The 19,092-nt window shown below is 37.6% G+C and overlaps 2 protein-coding genes across 2 annotated transcripts; one reads left to right on the top strand and one right to left on the bottom strand.

The window, feature by feature from the left end:
* Positions 1-517: 517 nt before the first annotated feature.
* On the bottom strand, positions 518-3,943 carry LOC131781580 (RNA-binding protein 38). Its single transcript, XM_059098271.2, has 4 exons — positions 3,257-3,943; positions 3,039-3,159; positions 2,742-2,802; positions 518-1,547 (listed from the first exon to the last, which is right to left on the bottom strand). The coding sequence occupies exons 1-4, from the start codon at positions 3,419-3,421 to the stop codon at positions 1,166-1,168; spliced, it is 729 nt and encodes a 242-aa protein (XP_058954254.1). The 5' UTR covers positions 3,422-3,943; the 3' UTR covers positions 518-1,165.
* A 5,820-nt stretch (positions 3,944-9,763) lies between these two features.
* Positions 9,764-18,878, top strand: LOC131781585 (adenylyl cyclase-associated protein 1). Its single transcript, XM_059098279.2, has 14 exons — positions 9,764-9,956; positions 10,075-10,106; positions 10,258-10,326; positions 11,570-11,647; positions 12,497-12,550; positions 12,986-13,075; positions 13,713-13,798; positions 15,177-15,282; positions 15,530-15,707; positions 16,354-16,520; positions 17,017-17,140; positions 17,685-17,767; positions 17,934-18,080; positions 18,440-18,878. The coding sequence occupies exons 1-14, from the start codon at positions 9,860-9,862 to the stop codon at positions 18,521-18,523; spliced, it is 1,395 nt and encodes a 464-aa protein (XP_058954262.2). The 5' UTR covers positions 9,764-9,859; the 3' UTR covers positions 18,524-18,878.
* Positions 18,879-19,092: the final 214 nt, after the last annotated feature.

Genomic DNA, 19,092 nt, shown 5'->3' with positions numbered 1-19,092 from the left:
GCTATTGCTGAAGATTTTGGTTCATGCCCTTGTATTATTTGCTGGCTCAAAAAAACATGAGAAAATGAATTGTCCCATGTTTGCCCACACACGAGTTATCAAGCCGCCGTGAAAAAATTCAAACCGTTCAAGAACAGGTATCTTTAGTCCGGATACTGATATCAAGGTAAAGAGCTTTTCATCGGAAATGACTAAACATCAAAGCACCTACCGGACGTAGTAATGTAATAACCGTTGTTAAATTGAGTGACATAATTCTCAAACCTATATCACTGAAGATTTCGTGTTCACTGAAATATTCTTCAGACAAGTTGGCATCGAAAGAAGAGTCTCCAGAGTAACGGTGAAACTTTCACACACTCTTCTGAGCTTTCATTACCAATTGCGTCCATTTATAAACTGTTTATCACATGTCAAGATGAAAAAAAATTTTCGAAGTTTGATGCGTTAAAAGAAACCTCAGTTAACAAATTAACTGCTAAAGACAACAAACTGTGACTATAAGCAAGACACACAATTTGAAAATTGGTTCATAACTATATTTGCCTCTCTATTTTTATGTGTGATTGCAGTTTTTAAACTAATTGGCCTATCTTAACAGTGCTATATGCTTTTGTATTTCTATACCAGTTATGCTTCTACATTGTTTGCACCACTAACCCATGCTAGGGTTGAGGAATCGTAAATGGCAATTGCCCTAAATGACAGCTTCCTATCTACGAAGCCTAAATTTACAACAATTTGCTTGGGGCTGTGTTTCTTTGTACAATTAATTGCTAGCTTTTCTCTTGTTGACTGTATACATGTTTTGATTGTGATCTACAGCAATAAAACAGTTACGATTTGGTCGCAAAATATTAGGTTCTTATTTTGCTAATAAGAATTGGTAATAAATTAGAAAAATTGATTTAAAATATCTTTTTTCTGATATCTTGGTCTACAATATCCGCAACTCTACAGCTTGCCGTCCTTTTTTTTAAGTGAGAATATTGATTGGAAATTTATACGAGTCGCTAGCGACTGAGTATTTCGAATAATCAGGATGCTCATCTTCTGTTTTTTTTTTGTTTTGTTCTTTTAAACGGCCTACCAACTAACGTATAGTAGCTCTATTTTGTATATGAGTTCTCTGGTCTCTGTAAATGCGTTCAAGTTGAAACCAAGTTTAGATCTGCGGCTGTCCAATTAGTTCGACGTGTGTTGGAAAGAAATGCTGTCCGTGTAACGAAGGAGTACTGAGCGGTGGCGTCGGTGGTGCAACCGTTTGATATGTGAACGACGGCGCCATCGAATTGGCGGGGAGAGTTGGGGAAGGGACGTAAGACGGAGGGGGTGAATAATAAACCGTATCGTAAACAGTGCCAAAGACAAGTGTTGGAACGCCATTGTATTCAACAAGCTGTAATGGTTGCACCGAAGGTTGCATAGATGGAATCTGTCCGTTTGGCGACTGAGGAACCGGCGAGATCAGTGGTACTGATTGAAGCTGTTGAGCGGGGAAACCAGCCGAGAATCCGTTGGTAAAACTGGAAGCGAATGGCTGCGACCTGGAGATCAAAACAATAAATTGTTTTATAACTATGCTTTTACAATAAGCAGCTGTATTGTTGTAAGAAGCCGGCTTAAAACAAAGTTTTTGAAACTTAATTCTTACCCAAGAATTAGGTTCAAATTTCAAAAAAATCTAATTCTTTCGGCTGGCGAAGACCGCGCGAGAAAGATTTACGTCTACAAATAAACTTTACGAGGTTCAATTTTGTGATCTTACAAAGTACACATTTTAAGAACTAAGGTATAATATTCAAATCATTTGTCTTGAATGGAAGTTAACCCTCTTTGTCCCACAAAATATATTGATTTGAAACGAAAAGGGGAAAAGATTACGTTGTCACAGTTCTAAAAGATCATTTCCCTTATTTCATTGATGTAAAGGTTTGAGGCTTTGGAGAGGCTTCATGTCGTACAAGCTTGTTTACAAGTGTCTGACTGATGGGATACTTAGCGCTTATTAATCAAGCCTTTGTAAAGTTTATAGTTATTACTTGTTGACCTGATTTACAAAACAAAATAACTGACTTAAGACCAGACTCCTTTGTTCGCGTTTGTCTCTTTTTTACAAACACTTTTTCGGACTTCGACAAAATCACAACGTCGTATACCGGAAAGCTCCCAGACTTATGCAGACTCGGTATCTTGAAGGGGGTCAATAACTACATGTATTATCAAGACTGTGAAGTAAATAATTGACGAACCACCCGGATAATTGTTGAATACCATAATAAGAGAAGTCTTGTCGGACCCTTTGATTTTTCTTATGTGTTTCACCATGCAATTTAGTAATCTTTGTTTTCCTTTATAGCATTATGAGCCATTTGTTAACTGCGTGGTCTGTTTGCAAGGCTGAAAGGTCGCAAGCTATTAGCCCCATTCTCTTCGAAGAAACATTTTAAAGGCTATGAAAAGTTGTTTCATTAACGGCTTCACACAAAGTTCTTCCGAATTCTTTTCAAGCAGACGTTAAATTCAACCTACGAACAAGTATTTCCCGTTCGATCAGTTCCAGGGTATATTGAAGAGTCTCAAGTCTGCCGAAAGAGTTTTATACAATACTAAAATTACCTACCTTTGTGATAAAAAGGTCACTAAGATTAAAGAAAAAAATTCGCAAAGTACTCATTGTCCATTAAAACTGCTGACAGCTAGTCTCATCTGAATGATATTGAAATCGTTGGCAGCCTTACCCTATTATCGTGTTCTGTTTATAGACAAATCCCTGACTGGCAATAGCATTCTTTCCATTTCCTGAAAACAAAGAGGAAAAAATTACGTGTGTTGGCATTTGTAACCAAACAGAAATATTTACCTTAACAGTCTCGGTCCAGTTATTGATACCCGGTCTCCTTTCGATTCAAAGCTATTCAAGCGAGAAATGAGCCAATAATAAGATGTGAAGTTATGAAATGTTTATAGAGTTTTCTCGGGTAAAAATCGATCGCAGATCGCATACACATCTTAATGGTGATCGTTGTAAAACTGACCTTTGAAAGGTTTCGGTTTCGCGCCGAGATAGGCGAAGTTGACATTCGCTCGTCTACCATCAATGATGGGATTCATGTTTTCACACGCCTTTTCCGCGCAATCCTTGTCGTGGAACGTAACCTGGAGATGAAATGAAATCATTTCAAAATCAGTGGATCCCAGACGAGAAATCGCTACGTTGCTAATGACGCGCAAAAGTAAGCGCAGCCATACTTACAAATCCATAACCTTTCGACTCTTGAGTGGTTCTGTCTCGAATCACAACAGCCTCCTTGATTGCCCCGTATTTCAAGAAAAATTCCCGTAGCGATTCATCGTTTGTACCGTACGGAATACCTCCGACAAACAGTTTTTTAAACTTGGTGTCTTCGTTTCGGATCATCTACAGTTCCTCTCTCTCCTTCCGTGTAATACGCGCGCTCTGTTAGTAAGAAGTCCCGCCGTCCAGTCTTGGATGACTTTAGTCGAGAGATTACTGGCTTTTGGAGTGACTGATCACTAGCACTGTCAGGGGTCTTTGTTAAATATGCAGACTACCGTTCCAGTGTGTACATATCACTAATTTGCACGTGTATGATGTGTTATAATACTGCTTGTCTATTGAGTCCCTCGGGTCTGTATTAGGAGATTAAGTGTTAAGCCAATGATGTGATGGGGCTGCTTTCTTCAAACGAGTCCTGCGGGACGTGTGATTGATGGAGTGTCGAAAACCAAGCTAATTAACAGTTTTAAATCCCCTTTGACAAGTTTAGCTTTTTTATACAGCCTTACAGTCCAGGCGATAATTGTAACGAAGACTTCTGCTACGAGCGTCTCGATGGCCTGAGTGGACTGAAAGCCTAGTTAAAAAGTTTCGCAATATCTACCCTTGCCTGAGGACACACTCAACAAAATCCTCCGCTAAACCATTCAGACACAATGAACTTATGTTATGCTAATTCTGTTTTTTTTTTTTGTGAATCATAACGACAGCTCGAGTAAAACGATGCCGGGCCGTTTCATAAGAGCAGATTCAAACGTACCCAGCTGCCCACAATCCTGTTTGACGCACAAAGCACTTCTTTTTACTTCGATGCGCTTGAAATCACCCTCACAGGACATCACGTAGCGCTACTAAATCCTCCACACTACAACAAAAAAAGCTTCAAATCATTTCTGGACACACTATTTAATTGATTGCATAACGAGTCAATAATTCTGATATTTCCTTACTTATTTTGAACCCTATAAAAAATACCAACAACTGACAATATTGTAATTGACCTCCTCCGAAGTGCGTGAAATTCTGCACGCCCCTGTGGTCCTCGTTTTGATCTCACAGTAGCTTGGTATCGTATTAAGAAGTTGTTGATTTTTTCATTCATAGCAGTTCTGTACAAATTACGTAGAGCACCCTCGATGTTTTTCTAGTCAATTGAATATTTTTACGCGCGCTAACAATTTCAACAAATTTCACGGATGGATTCGAAAGCGATACGCACAGAAGAACATTACACGGGTATGCAGGTTTTGAGCGACGACGGACGGAAAAACCTGTAACATTTGTAATATTGGATTGTTGTGGCATTATAACGGTTTACTCACAGCCTCTTAACAAGAACGACAGGCTCTTTGCTTAATAACTCAAAACAAAGGGTGTAAATATTTACAAGGTACTCTGTTTGTAAGGATCTCAGAAAACGACATTACACGATCTTTGTTAAAAATCCATATTAACATTTCTACAAAAAGGCGCCCAAAAAAAATTGTGCCACCGATCTTAAGTGAATTACAAGCTTTTATTACAGTAAAACCGTTTTCAATGAGAGTCCTGAGTGAGAACATAATTTGGGAGCCGATATGTTTATGATCGTATCGTCGTGAAAAGTCGATATTTTTAGTTTTCATAGCAGGTTTTTGTTTATCCTTTTGATCGTCAAGCTGATAGGATTTTATTCAACCGGAAGAGGGCATCAGCGATCGTTACCGGCACATATTGCAATTTTTTTTTTACTCAGAGGAAAGAGCTATCTGGCTGATGCCGAAGATGTCGAACAGTTCACAAGTTGACAGAAAATGAAAACACCCGCATATACTCGTCAAATCGGTTGCTTTCAAGGTTATTTTAGGCACTGTGGTATGGCTTATTGGCATTTTAATATCGATGCAACGATACATGAAACAAATTTCATTTATTTCGCTATCTCGCTTTAGTTAGGAGTATATTTCTTTCAATGAAAAGTGCAAGACATGAATATTGTCTACCGCTGAGCAAATTGTCTAGCCTGGGGCATTGGACACAAAAGACGTGATCTTGATTACACGATGGAGGTTTAAAACTTAAAGATTACGCCTCACAGATGTCTTAAACCCTCTCTTTGTGCTTTGATCGAAAACAAAAGCGCTACTAACATTTAATCACCAAACAGGAACCGCAAGCGTGTCAATGGAGATCAGTGTTGTTCTTTTTGCAATGAAAGCCGTTGTTCGTTTTCTAGCGGTACTGCAGAAAGGTCGAAACCCCAAAGTCATCCAAGCCGGATGACGTCGAAATTGTTTTTACAAACAGCCTACGTTGTCAGGTAAAAGCTTTTTATAGGAGAGAAATAACGTTTCAAAATTTGTTTGCCTCGAATTTTAGCATTTTGAAGTTTTCGTTGAATAATTTAAATCGTGTGCAGCAGTTCCTGGATAATGCTTCAAAGCACGACCCGAAATTAATACACTGCTAACAAAAAATCCACAAATGTACCCCATGTGTACAATCAGTCAATCTATTGATATTAAATTTGATATAATTATAACTCTTTAAACAAATTGAAAATCAATTTGTTCTCGTGTTTGCATTTCTCATTTTTATTATTCATAAGAGCTTCTGACGTTTAAATAAAAGATGTTTTCTGTATATCTTCGATGTTTCTAGCAACGTAAGAAGAAAATGATTCCTTGTTCCTTATTCAAATGGAACTTCTGAAAATTGATGTTTCAACGAAACTTTCATCACAAGTAGTTTGTCAAAAGGAAAAAAATCATCACTCAATTATAAACTATCAAGGTTAGTTATTAAAAGGAAATTGAAAATATTAACGACACTTCACCGTTCCAAAATAAACCAAAATTTGTCGTTACTTCACTGTTCTTCTCTTAAAACCCGAAATATTGGGCAATAAAAAACGAGAAGTCAGCCATATGTTGTAATCATTACGCTATTAGGATTAAAAATGTTCTTGAAAGACAATAAGCTTGCAATCCCTTGCTTACTGCCTGCTTGCCACACGAAATGTTGATTAATTCTTTTAACGTCGGAAAAATCAGACAAACTAAGGCCTACCGGATTAGGTTAATTATTTGAAGTAATCCTTTCCAAACAACGACAGTATTATTGAATTTGGATTGCTCTCCAACGGTTTGCACTCGCCGGCTTGTTTACTTTAAACAAAGCTGGATCGTGTTAAAAAGATTCCTTGCAGCGCTATGAATGCAAGTTATGCATGAAATGAGGAAAAGCTGATTTCCTACACAAAACACTGCTGAGACGGATTTTTCTTAGCTCATAGATGTATCCGGACAACGAGATCTGTGTAACAGTGTATCCGTTACAATAATATCTCTGATCATGGCCGACGCGGAAATTGGTTGCTATGGAGAAGAGGAATCAGCTTTCAAAAAAACTAAAAAATTAGAGGAAGTATTGCAAGGCAGAAAATTCCAAATCAAATCCCAGTATTTCGATTGTCCTTCTACAGCTTTACACTTGAATAATAAAGATGTCGGTGTTATTGAGGCAGTGTGCGTACTAAGTTCATTGTAGCAGGCGTTCTGTTCACTGATTGGGTCGACATTAATTCGAAGGCGCGCTATGTGGAAATGGATTGAGAGACATGGCCGGCCTGTGACCTGTGTTGTGTTCGATCTTCGAAAGAGAGAAGATTGTGGAAAATTTTCAGGAACGTGCCTCAAAGGAACAATGAAAATCTGTCTCGTTCAGGAATCTTTTAATTTAGCGGTTCGACTTTCTAACAACTGAGCGTCACTCATCATATTGGCGATCAAGGACATAAAGTCACCGTAGCTCACGCATTAAGAAAATAGCACACAGCCGGCTGGTACCAGCAGTGACTAAAAAATCCCGTTTCACTGACCACATTGGCTATCGAGGACTTATAGTCACAATAGCTCATGCTATCCGAAAATAATACACAGCCGGCTGGCACCAGCTATGACTAAAAAATTCCGAGACAAAATAGCGAAAGAAAAGATTGCTGTATAACAAATTTCAGTACAGCAACAAGCTCTGAATTGCATTTCTATCTTAAACACAGTGACCAAGGCCATCTACTTGAGACACAATTTTTTATAACTCCCAACCAATAGGAGCGAAGTCTTACACCAACTAAACTCCTCACGAAACCTAAAACTAGACGGCCCGTCGACATGGTCATAGAATTCGTCAGCGAGCTTGATTATATTCTACATTTAGTTACCCTGAGACCTAGCACTTTGAAAATGAGAATTTTTTTCGGTCTACTTGACATTTTTCAAAATCGTGCCACCAATAGATGGCCCTTCTAACGGTTACTACGCCCCGTGGTCAAGTTACCCCGCTCAGATCGAAATGATGTTTATTCATTAGCTAAAATTCTCACCTCGTATTAACATAAGTTCGCATATTGCGCTTGGGTTTAGGTGTGAGCTTAGCTGGGCTGTGTCAAATGCATTTTTTTCGTGATCATTTAAACCCGAGAAAAGATCGATTGAAGATTGATTTGGAACTCACGAAAATAACTTAAAGCCCAGCGAGGGAAAAGGCAAGTTATATTCGAGTGGACGCCCCCGAAGGCTGGTTGGAAGAGCGAAATTTTCGAAGTGTTCTGTTTGCTATCTTAGCAAAAATATCACGCAAATAATCTAGTTACAAAATGTACACATGAAAGTGATCTTCACAGTAAAAAAAAAAAATTTTTAGGCCTTATTTTCACTACTGCTCAAGTAGTGTTCATTACTGCGAAGATCACTTTCATATTCACGTCTTTATCCGCAGTTCAAATATATGACTTTCATATATTCACAGTCGTTTACTAAATGTAATAAGCATACTTGATAAAAAGAGTATCATTTGATACTTACACCCCATAAAAAGGAGCCATAAAACCATGAAGATTAACTACAACTACTAAAAGAAAGAACTCGATTATCGCGAATTGGAACCACTGATTATAAGTAGGGAAAGAACTTTGGAAAGAAATGCCGAATGTGTTACAAGATAAAGTTATGGCATGAAGCGAAGTCATTTAATTAGAAGCGATCTGACCATGGGGCAACGTACCACTAGGTTACCAGGAATTTTCTTGAAGTCTAGGGAAGGTGTTAACAGTTTTCTTTTACGTTCATTTGAGACCTGGAAACGAATACTGAACCGACGGGAGAGGGCAGATGATTTCGATTGTGCCAGTATATGTACAAAGAAACTGTAAAAGGAACCGACAAAAACAAGAACAAAAAATAAAAACAAGTCAAGGACCCAAAGATTGGTGTAAATTTCAAGGCAATTTTGAGAAAAGTAATTTTAAAAACAAAATTTCGTAAGGTACAACATATTTCAGTATCAGCCGATATCCCGAGGGGTGATTTGAAGGAACCCCTGGGCATTTTCCGTGGGGTGCTTTTTCATTAAAAGCTTTCAACGCCGTGGGGGGGGGGAGGAGGAGAGTGTATGAAAAAGCTAAATATGCCAAAAATGGTTTCAAGTTGACTACACAAGTAAAAGAGCGAGTTGTATTATTTTAAGAGAGTCCCTAAATTGCAATAGACCTTTATAACGAGGTCGCGGAATTGGCAATGACGGTGGAATCATTAGCATCTTTAAATATTGACATTGTAGCACGCAGCCGCGATTCATAAATTTACCCGAAAATTTCGCTATAAAAAAGAGAAATTACTATGACGTAAAGTTTCATGACGGAATCGTTTGTGTTGAGCATTCGGGGGTAGGGGGTTTGAGGATATGGCAGGAAAAAGCGACTGAAATCTAAACCATAGTATAGGTGTTATAATATTGTTCATAAGCGATTGAGCGAGAAAAGAATATTCTAGGGTTACACTTTAAGACCTACTGTTCGTGGTATATGGGTTCATTCCCTCGAATATAGTAATTTTATAAAGAGTTAAAAATCAAAAGTTGTAAACGTTGTTTTTTTGTTCCAAGGAATTGGAATGATTTGTGGAATTAATCTCGCTGTAATAAAACTATAAATCGTATCATATCTTTCAACATTTCCTGAATAGAAAAGTTTAGAAAATAAGACACATACATACCTTTCAGGTAGGTTCATCATGCATTTCATATCGCAAACAATTTTTGCGCTGAAAACGTCCCTGATTGCATAAAAGGCGTACATTTAAGCAGCCATCTTGGATAATATTTTGGCGAGAGAAACTGGGGCGAATAAAAAACTCAACCCTTTCCTCCCCCGTTAGTATTTTTTTATATCGACTGTATGTATGTCTTATTAAAAACAAGCAGACGTGAACAAGAGTGAACTAATTAAGATTACCATGTGAAGAAAAATCCAAGGAAAGTGAAAAACGAGGGGAAAAAAGTATTGGACTGTAGGTTCAATATTATTTCCTTTAAGTTAGTTTCCTGACGATACTTCAATAAAATTATCTGACGTATTATTTATTCCGCTGACAGGAAAGCTAAGAATCCAACAGACCATATTACCATATTAGGAAAACTGTGTAATATTTTTCACCCCTCCCTCAACTAATCTGTTGGTTTCCTTGCAAAAGCTTGTCGTAAAGTACGCAGTTTTTCTCTTTGTTGTAGCAAACTTCTGAGATGTCTGGTGACTTGAGTGCCCTTGTAGCTCGTCTTGAAGCAGTCACATCACGTTTAGAAGCTGCAGCTGACAAGGCCGGCGGCGGAGAACCAGCAGGTTTGAAAGTTCACTGAAAGCATAGCGTTACTTCAGACGGAAATTTTATATTGGAGAGAGTTTTTGGGACACGTAGTTTAGATTGAGTGTGATTAAAGGATTTGACTTTAAATTGCAGATTTGGGAGTTATTGTTGAAGAGTACGACCAGGTAAAATAAGTGACAATTGCTTCTTACAAGAAGAGAGAATTGTAAGGTCATGATCTTCCTTACTTGTTGTGAATTTGAAATTTTAGATATTTTCGGCTTCGCAAATTGAATGAAAATATTTCAAATATACTTATCGCTTCTGTTTTCGTAGGTGCTTAAGGGTAACGTGGCCGAATTTTTTAAGTTGTCGAGCAAAATTGGTGGCGATGTAGACACCCAGGTAATGCAGAGATGCTAACTTCAACTCCCAAGTTGATCCATCAGTGCATCCCTAGTCATAATTATGTACATTGTTATACCAAATGCAACTTAAATTCACTTCATTCATTGTCGTTATGTTAGAAGAATGTATGTAAATGTACCTTTCAGTTTCATGTGATCAAAATGCCTTGTGCTGATTATGTGGTGTGGTTGTCTTGCCAACTGGCACTAAGAATGGACCTGTCGCTTGTGACAGGGAAATTTCTGGTAGAGTGTACTGCCTAGGTCATCATTTAGGATGCTAAATGGTAAAATTGCATATCACATGTAAGAATTAGAACTCTTTAACCCTTTACACCCCATCATCAATATACATGTCCTCCATACTGTTCTCTATACATTTCCTAAGGTGCTGACAAAGATAATTTGTTTACCAATCAAAAGCCTCTTTCATGAGGCCTCTTTTGGGGATCATTTCCTTTATTCTCATGACCTTAACAGGGCATGAAATTGCGCCTAATACAGGCGCCAATGCGACTAAATTTTTCAATTTGGCGACCAAATCTTGAAAATTAGTCGCCAAATTGGCGACTAGAATATTTCATCACAACCATATCGAGAGACATGGTGAATCAAAAAGATTTGCAAACATAAATCCGCGGCAAACTTCCTCGTTAAGTATGTTTCCAAAACTCAGCACACGCATCTCAATTGATAACTAGACGCTATCTTGGATTTAGGTGAGCTTGAACGTTGTATATCATCCATCCTAGTGTCCACTTTTCAGAACGTTAGATCTTTTCCCTAAATTAATTTTGAAGGGTCTATCGAGAACGTTGACAGCGTAAAAAAAAGGTTTTGTTTGTCTTTGAAAATGGCGACCAACTTTTTTTTGAATTGGCTACTACTTTGAAGAATTTAGGAGCCAAGTGGCTATCAGAAAAAAAAATTAATTTCACGCCCTGCTTAATGTGTGATTCAGCAGTGAAATTGTAGGGAGAAATTAGATGCCAGTCACTCTCAGGGTATGAAGGGTTAAACCTCACCCTGTAAAGCACTTCCCCATCCAAGCTTTACGCTTGAATTCCCATCTGGGAATTAAAAATTTGAGAATGTTTTGATAAAGATGAGTATGTGTTAATGATGGAATTTTTTTGTTACTTGTTAGGCAGTATTAATGGATTATTTTTGTCATGGATTTCTTTGATTTTAATAAGGCTGTGGGTATTTCAACTCACAAATATGTTATCTGTCTTGTCTAGGCAAAGTTGGCTAAGAAAGTGTTTGATGCTCAAAGGGAATTTATTGTGCTTGCCTCTACGTGTCAAAAGCCCAGTCAAGTAAGTACAGGAAAAATTACATTTATTTCATCAGGGGAGATTTGCTTTGAGTGTTTTACCTTTAATATTATGAATCTCACTCTACGAGGGTCAGGTTTGTTTTGTTTTGTTTGTTTGTTTGTTTGTTTTTTTAATAAAAGCTGCTCATTTCATGACCAGAAACTCCAGACAATAAGGGATTACGCTGTTTCCCCCTGCCTCAGGCTTGCAAATGAATTGGGAAATTTACAAAATTACAGTGCCCCTGACTTTCCAGATATTAAGTCAAGGTCATGGTAACAAAGTGATTAAAGAAAGAAAACAAAAGAAATCCCTGTAACACAGAAGGAAAAGTGGAAGATTTCCAATTTTGTATGAAAATTTTTTATGTCAGATTTCTCTGACATACAAGATCTAGCCATGATGATTATGATAAAGTGCCTAACCCTTTAGGTCCCAAGATTTGGTTAATTTTCCCCTCCAGCTGCTACACATTTTCTTGTAAACCAGTTTTGAGAATTTGGTGTGAGATGAAGAGAACAAATTCTACCTATAAGTTTGAGTATTCTCGTCACCTAAATTGCTGGATAATGTTGGATGTTATCTAGAGAAGTAACATGTTAATCACTTTCCAGAGTTAAATTTTCAAAATAAATTCCCAATGTTCAGAGCAAGAAAAGAATTACTGTTGGTTTCAAGGTTTTGAATTATGTTTGTTTTCAATAATTTTGTTCTGTGTGCCAAGAATTTTGGCAAAGATTATAGATATAGCTCCAAAAATTAATTTGTAGAAGTTAAACAGGGAAATCTTTGAGTTCAAGAGGCAAGAAATAAGCTGTTGGAAAGTAAATTCAGAACTTTAATCAACAGGATGAGTTTGCAAAGATATTGAAACCACAGGCAGATTGTATTGGTGAAGTACAGGTAAATGCACTGATATTTAACAACTATTTACCAAAGGGGAGGTGGTGTATGGTGGATGTTTACCAAGCCGCAAAGTTAGCCAGCAACACTGAGATGAATAGTTGTGTTAGTTTAAATTTCGTGCATGTTGCTCAGAGGTGAATAGCTGAAGATACCTGGAGTTTTGGTAGCCCATCAGAGAGCACCTTCAAAATTATATACTGTTAAGTATATATAAAAGAAATTACCCTTATTATCACTTGTTATGAATGATGTTTAAAATTTAATTTTGTTGATTGTAATTGTGTGAATCTCACTTCTTGCTAGCGGCAATGAATACAAAGGAAAGATTAATTGCATATAAAGCTGGGAAATTTGAGAAAGATAAGTTTTAAAGTACTGTATTGTATTTTGAGCTTGTTGGGAATTTGCAGAGTCTATGTTAATTTTTAATAGAGTTTTCGTGAGAAGAATCGTGCAAGCAAGGTTTTCAACCACCTGTCAGCCCTTAGTGAAGCCATTCCTGCCCTTGGATGGGTTAGTGTGGTAAGTGAAAAGTCAGGTTCTTTATTACGGTACAATTTTAACCATCAGAAAGAACAGTGTGCTCCTACAAACCCAACCACTTTATATGAAATACTCTTACCAAAGAGTAACTCCTGTAGGCTATTCATTAATCATCCTGATAAACTTACTTAAGCCCACTAAAAACTATAACTTAGCTCACCACTGACACAAACTAACAGTTACCTCCAAATCTCCTGGAAATGCACAATCTCTGAAATATATCACAGTAGCTCTCTCTGTATAGCTTTCCTACATGGCTGAGTCCTTATATACAGTTGGGCTCCTAATTATGAAATAATTTTAACAAACTCCTTTCTTACAGGACCTTCGCTTGAATATGCCACTCCCTCTCCCCCCCTTCACTCATCAGAAAGCCTTAGAAATTAAAACAACTTCCCCTGGGTACACCCCTGGGTACATATTAGTAAAATTATGTACAATCTGAAACTTCAATAGGATTACACAAACATCTAAAACAAGCAAGAAATGCAAATAGTACAGTGCAGTACTAAAGAAAATATCCTTCATAACAGTATCAGGTGAAAAAGGATTTTAATGATTCATTCTGGATTTCAAACTAAAATGGGAAGTTGCATGATTGATTCCATTCTGATAGAGCCCCACTCCAGCTCCTCATGTTAAAGAAATGGTTGATGCAGCACAGTTCTACCTGAACCGAGTATTGAAGGACTTCAAAGGAAAGTAAGTCTGGGCCCGGTTGTTCAAAACCGCGATTAAACTAATCACCGATTAGGCCTAATCGGCGATTAAATTTCTCAATCGTGGGTTAGTTAATCGTTGGTTAAAAAACGGTTGTTCAAAGGGAGATTACTCGGTCGATTTACTAATCCGCGATTAAGCATAAAATGAATTATATTAATTAATTATAATTTATTTTGTGCCAGTTTACGTCATAAAATTGCCGGAAATTTATTTTTGTCAATATGGCTTCTCCAGCGAAGAAAGTGCGGAAAGCAAACTTTTCACCCGCTGATTTTTAATGGAAAAATTTGAAGAAAATATGGACATTCTTCAAAGTAAATTTACCAACAGTATAACAAATGCAAAAAAAAACAAGATTTGGGAAGAAATCTCGGCGGCGGTAAACGCCGTCGGTGTGACAGCAAGATCAACGCAGGAAGTACGAGACAAGTGGAAAAACCTCCAGAGTCACGCAAAAAGAGAATTCAGTTCCTTTAAAAGTGAACAGAAGAAGACAGGTGGTGGCCCTGCTCCCCCGAACCCATCAGAAGCCAGTTTAAAAATAATAAACATGTTCAGTGACACACCGTCATTTACTGGGTTACAGGGGTTTGAAACAGGTAAGTTTATAAATGGAAACATTATTGTAATACCTCTCAATGTCCATACCTTGCATAAAATGTATACTTCGCTAACAAACACAAAGCAAAGTGAAAATTAACGGACTTTAGACTTTTGTTTCTTTCTTATTTTCTTTTACATGTACTCCCATGTAAACAAAAAAACAAATGGCGCCCGAAAAGTCTGCCTTGCTCTTAATTCTTCGTCTGTATATCCATCTATCGTGAAACCGATGCTCCTAAACTCTCTTTGCTTCCTTTTTCTTCGTCCATCAACACCAACACAACCATACAACAAGTCAGCCATGTTGTGATTTTTATTTTTTAATCTGCCGATTAAGGATTTAATCCACCTAGCGAGCAGGGTTAGATTTAACCCTCGGTTTGATCGAAGGTTAGGAATAATCGGGCTTTGAACAACAGAAACTAATCGGCGACTTAAATTTAATCGGCGATTAGCCTATTTAATCGTGGATTAGCGCTAATCGCAGTTTTGAACAACCGGGCCCTGGGTGTTTAAGTCAAAAAAATTTGAAACTTGTCAGTTTTAGATATTCCATGGTATGTCATTTTGGTGTGATTTGATGTGATGTGATGTAACTTAATTTAATGTGATGCAACATGACCATTGAGGCATCGTTAATATCATGTCCAATTAGCAGTTAGTTTTTGAAATTTTGTTGAATAATTGCTTCCTATTATATAGTGGTGAAACAGTTCTGTTCACTGGATAAGTCATAAATATTTTTGTTTGGCAGAGATGAAACACATGTGGAATGGGTGAAAGCTCTTAAAAATTCCCTTATGGACCTTCATGCATATGTTAAGGCTCATCACACAACTGGTGTAGTGTGGAGTAAAACAGTAAGTAATTCCTCCATCTGTTATCTTAAACAACACAAAAACAAAGGTCTTTGTAGAAAATAATCCCTTTGTTCATTCCCAGTTTTGCATCAGAAATTTTTAAATGAATGTGGCTACTGACTGACCAATTGACTGGTAAGCCAACTGACTGGCTGGCTGGTTTACTCACTGAATGATCTGTACAAACAGCTGTTACCCTGCTTATGCTTTGACACTGATTTTCTTGTTGTTCTTCATTTTTTAATAGGGAAATGTTGCCAAAGCTGGAGCAGGGTCTGTGGCACCCCCACCTGGTAAACCTGCTCCCCCACCCCCTCCTGCTGTGCAAGCCCCTACCCCTGTTTCCTCAGGGCAAGATACCCAGCGTGGGGCTGCAAATGCATTATTTGGTGAGATCAACAAGGCAGGCATGAATATTGCTGCAGGTACGTGTACTTTCATTGTCAAATTTGTGTGAGTTTCCTGTAACCTCTGAGTGGTCCTTGTATGTGCCTTCAAAACTTCAACTATCTAGCCCTGGTAATGAATGAACACACAAAATAATCCTAAATGTCACACCTTCCATTTCTGGAAAACTCAGATAATTTGAACCTCCTCAACAGTTAAACACTATGAGCTGGTTTTTTTTTTTGTTTAATGATTTCTAACCTAAAACATGGTTTTTACCAAATTAGTGGGCCTCGGGCCTTCTCTACAAGAAGATTGATTTAATTGAATAAATATCCTTCCTCTGTTAGCTTTTGGCTCTCATGAAACTGTTCACAAATGGTGAATGTTAAGATAAATGTTTTGGGTAAATTGAGGGTTGTTGTTTTGTTAAATAAGAGTTAAACTTTGTTTAACTAACTTGTACAGTTGTTACCCAGTGATTCCAAGTTCAACTCCCTGTATGGGCTTGATGTTTAGCATGTAGTCCCCAATCATCCACAAAGTAAGGTAGTCTTTTGGCAGAACAGAACTTAACTGGATGGAGCTGTTTTAAAAAAAACCCTTTCTTGCAGTCATTAGGGAAGTCAGAAGGAAATGTCTGATCCAAGAACACACAATTATTGGTTTCTTCTTCCCACACAGGACTTAGGAAAGTAAAGGATGAGGAGAAGACTCACAAAAACAAAGAACTGAGAAAGACTGGGCCTGTTCCTGACAAACCAAAACCAGCTGTAGTTGCCCCTAAGCCCAAAGCTGCAGCTGCCAAAAAACCTCCAGTGTTCGAGCTGCAAGGGAAGAAGTGGGCGGTTGTAAGTTTAACATACTTTGGATGATATTGTAGTCAGTTAATTGTAATGTTATCAGCAGTTCTAAACAGAAATACAAATGTGACGACATGAAGAGAACCATGACAGTAGCATCCAGAACTGGGAAAACTGAAGATTTCATGAGAAAAACATATGCTTTTCTTTTAGATTTAAAAACTTTGCACTTTTACAGGACATTCAGTTTTAAACAACAATGTGAAATCACCAACTTTTGGGTAGTCTGAGAACGTGATGCCAATTTGCAAGTTATTCTTGTGTCTGTTCAAAACTCATTATCTTAATATGTTCTGAAGAAAGAGAGGTCTGTTACTGTTGAAGTTTTTGTAGCTTCGGAAACATCCCATCCATATCCTGGCCATCCAGCGATGCATTTCTATCAGTTATGGCATTTGCTAAAAAGAACTTTGAAAATTTGTGCCATAGCCTTTTAAGTAGGGCTGTTATTTTGTGTACGACAAACTGATATTTTGTTTTCCAGGAATTTCAAGAAGATAACAAAGAGCTTGTGATCAGGGAGCCATCAGTATCACAAACAGTTTACATCTATAGCTGCAAGAACAGCACCATTCAGGTCAAGGGCAAAATCAATTCCATGGTTGTGGGTAAGTCCTAAGGTCTATAATGTTTAGCCCCCATCCTAACAGCTGTACTTTTGTTGAGAACTGGGACTAGTAAAGGTTACAGAGGAAACTTGTTGTAGAAGTGTGTTATCCAAGATAGGGGAGAAACAATACTGATGCATATTGAAATAGTGAGCCATTTGTCGTTTGTTTTAATTTGTTACTTGCTTCTTTGTAAAGTCAGTTTTTTGAGATTTTAACCCCTTTAACTTCCATTAGTGGCCAAGACAGAATTTTCTTTACAATTTCAATCCAATATCAAGCAGTCAATAAGAGAGAATAAATAAAAATATCAGTGAGGAGATTTTCAATTAATCAAAAACCAAATTCTCCAAACTAACATCTTAAAAATTGGGTGGCAGACAGTAAGGAGAATTACTAATGAAATCTTGGGACTGGAAGGGTGAAGAGTTTATCTGATGCAATTGGAATACCAAACCCCTCTTCTGATGAATCACACCAATTTAAGTTCTACTCAATGTTCATTTATTTTTTAAATGATGTGTTTCTTTGTGTTTAATCTCAGATGGCTGTAAGAAAACAGCAGTGGTTCTTGAGGATGCCATTGGCACCGTTGAATTTATCAACTGCCAGAGTATGCAGTGTCAGGTAAATAACAAGGACCACACATTATAATTGCCTCAGAGTGACAAATTCCAGATAATTATTGGATGCAAGTAATACCTCAGGGCTGGAAGGTCAGCAGTCTTTTCAAGAAGCAGTGTTCACTTCTGTATGGTAATATGATGAACTGACAGGTTTTGTTATCATCTAGATTAATGGCATGGTTCCAACAGTGTCAATTGATAAGACTGATGGCTGTCAAGTGCTCTTTCCTAATGGCATTGGCAACACAGAGATTGTGACTGCCAAGTCATCTGAGATGAATATCATGATGCCAAAGCCTGGTGGGGATGATATGGTAAGTGGCTCTAAATTGTGATAGTTTGGTGTGATTGTCCGGGTGAGTGTAGTCCTGAGAAAAACTGTTGGTGGTAGTGGTGACTGACGTTCAACAACCTGGGCAGAATCATCTCCATTCAAATTATTTTACTTAACTCCCATTAGTTGGACACTTGACACTGGTGTTCAGATCGAAATAGTGGGCTGTCATCAAATGCTACTCATTCCATGTCTTACTTGTTCTTATTGTTGTTTAAGATGTAATTAAACTGTTTTGTTGCTGTTATGTTTGTTCGAAATTGTTGTAGCTGCTTTTTTGTAATTGGAAAATTTAAAAAAATTAAGGCCAACAATTCTATCTTTTTTTCTTCTTTCTAGGTGGAATACTGTTTGCCAGAACAGTACAAGAGCGTATGGAATGGCAAAACATTTGTTACCACTTGCAGCGAGTCTCTTGGATAAGTGTTGTGACCTTTTATTGGAATGTTCTACACAGCACGGAAAAAGACAATCTCAAAATGCTCAACCTAGCATCAAATCGCTGGCAATTTGAAATCCCTTAAGTTGAAACCTAAAAATAGTGAAATTACTTCTTTGATTGTAGAATATGTAAAGTTAAACTTGATAGTTTGCAGTAGTTTTGGAGGCTGACTAGGATAAAATTTCGAATTAAAAGTGATTCTTTGTGCAAGATATTTTATGGCGTTGAGAATTAGACATCAAAGACTTTATTTTCCTACAGCACAACATTTTTGTCTCAGTTCAAATGGAAAAAGTGAAACCGTTGTTAAAGAAAATAAAAATAGAAAGCTTGAAATTGTTGCTACCATAAGCCTACTGACTATTTCTTTTGATTACATGGAGCAACGAAAGCTGGGAGATTAAGAGGATGCCTAACTATGTGGTGAATAGTATGAACCCAGTAGTAAAAGTTGATCAAGTTGTCTGCTCGTCTGCAGCTTGTGGCCCTCCTGTTCTGGAACAGCAACTATTCTTTAGATTTTCTACCCCAGAAAAGTGCTTATTTCGCC

Source organism: Pocillopora verrucosa, chromosome 5 (assembly GCF_036669915.1).
Source record: "Pocillopora verrucosa isolate sample1 chromosome 5, ASM3666991v2, whole genome shotgun sequence".
Lineage (NCBI taxonomy): Eukaryota > Metazoa > Cnidaria > Anthozoa > Scleractinia > Pocilloporidae > Pocillopora > Pocillopora verrucosa.
This window is presented reverse-complemented; position numbering and strand designations above follow the sequence as displayed.

Coding starts and splice junctions, on each gene's coding strand:
- LOC131781580 (XM_059098271.2), bottom strand. CDS start 3,421: ATGATCCGAAACGAAGACACCAAGTTTAAAAAACTGTTTGTCGGAGGT. Junction 3,160..3,256: donor AGTCGAAAGGTTATGGATTT/GTAAGTATGGCT, acceptor TTTCATCTCCAG/GTTACGTTCCACGACAAGGA. Junction 2,803..3,038: donor GAAACCGAAACCTTTCAAAG/GTCAGTTTTACA, acceptor CTTTGTTTTCAG/GAAATGGAAAGAATGCTATT.
- LOC131781585 (XM_059098279.2), top strand. CDS start 9,860: ATGTCTGGTGACTTGAGTGCCCTTGTAGCTCGTCTTGAAGCAGTCACA. Junction 13,076..13,712: donor CCCTTGGATGGGTTAGTGTG/GTAAGTGAAAAG, acceptor CCATTCTGATAG/AGCCCCACTCCAGCTCCTCA. Junction 15,283..15,529: donor GTGTAGTGTGGAGTAAAACA/GTAAGTAATTCC, acceptor ATTTTTTAATAG/GGAAATGTTGCCAAAGCTGG.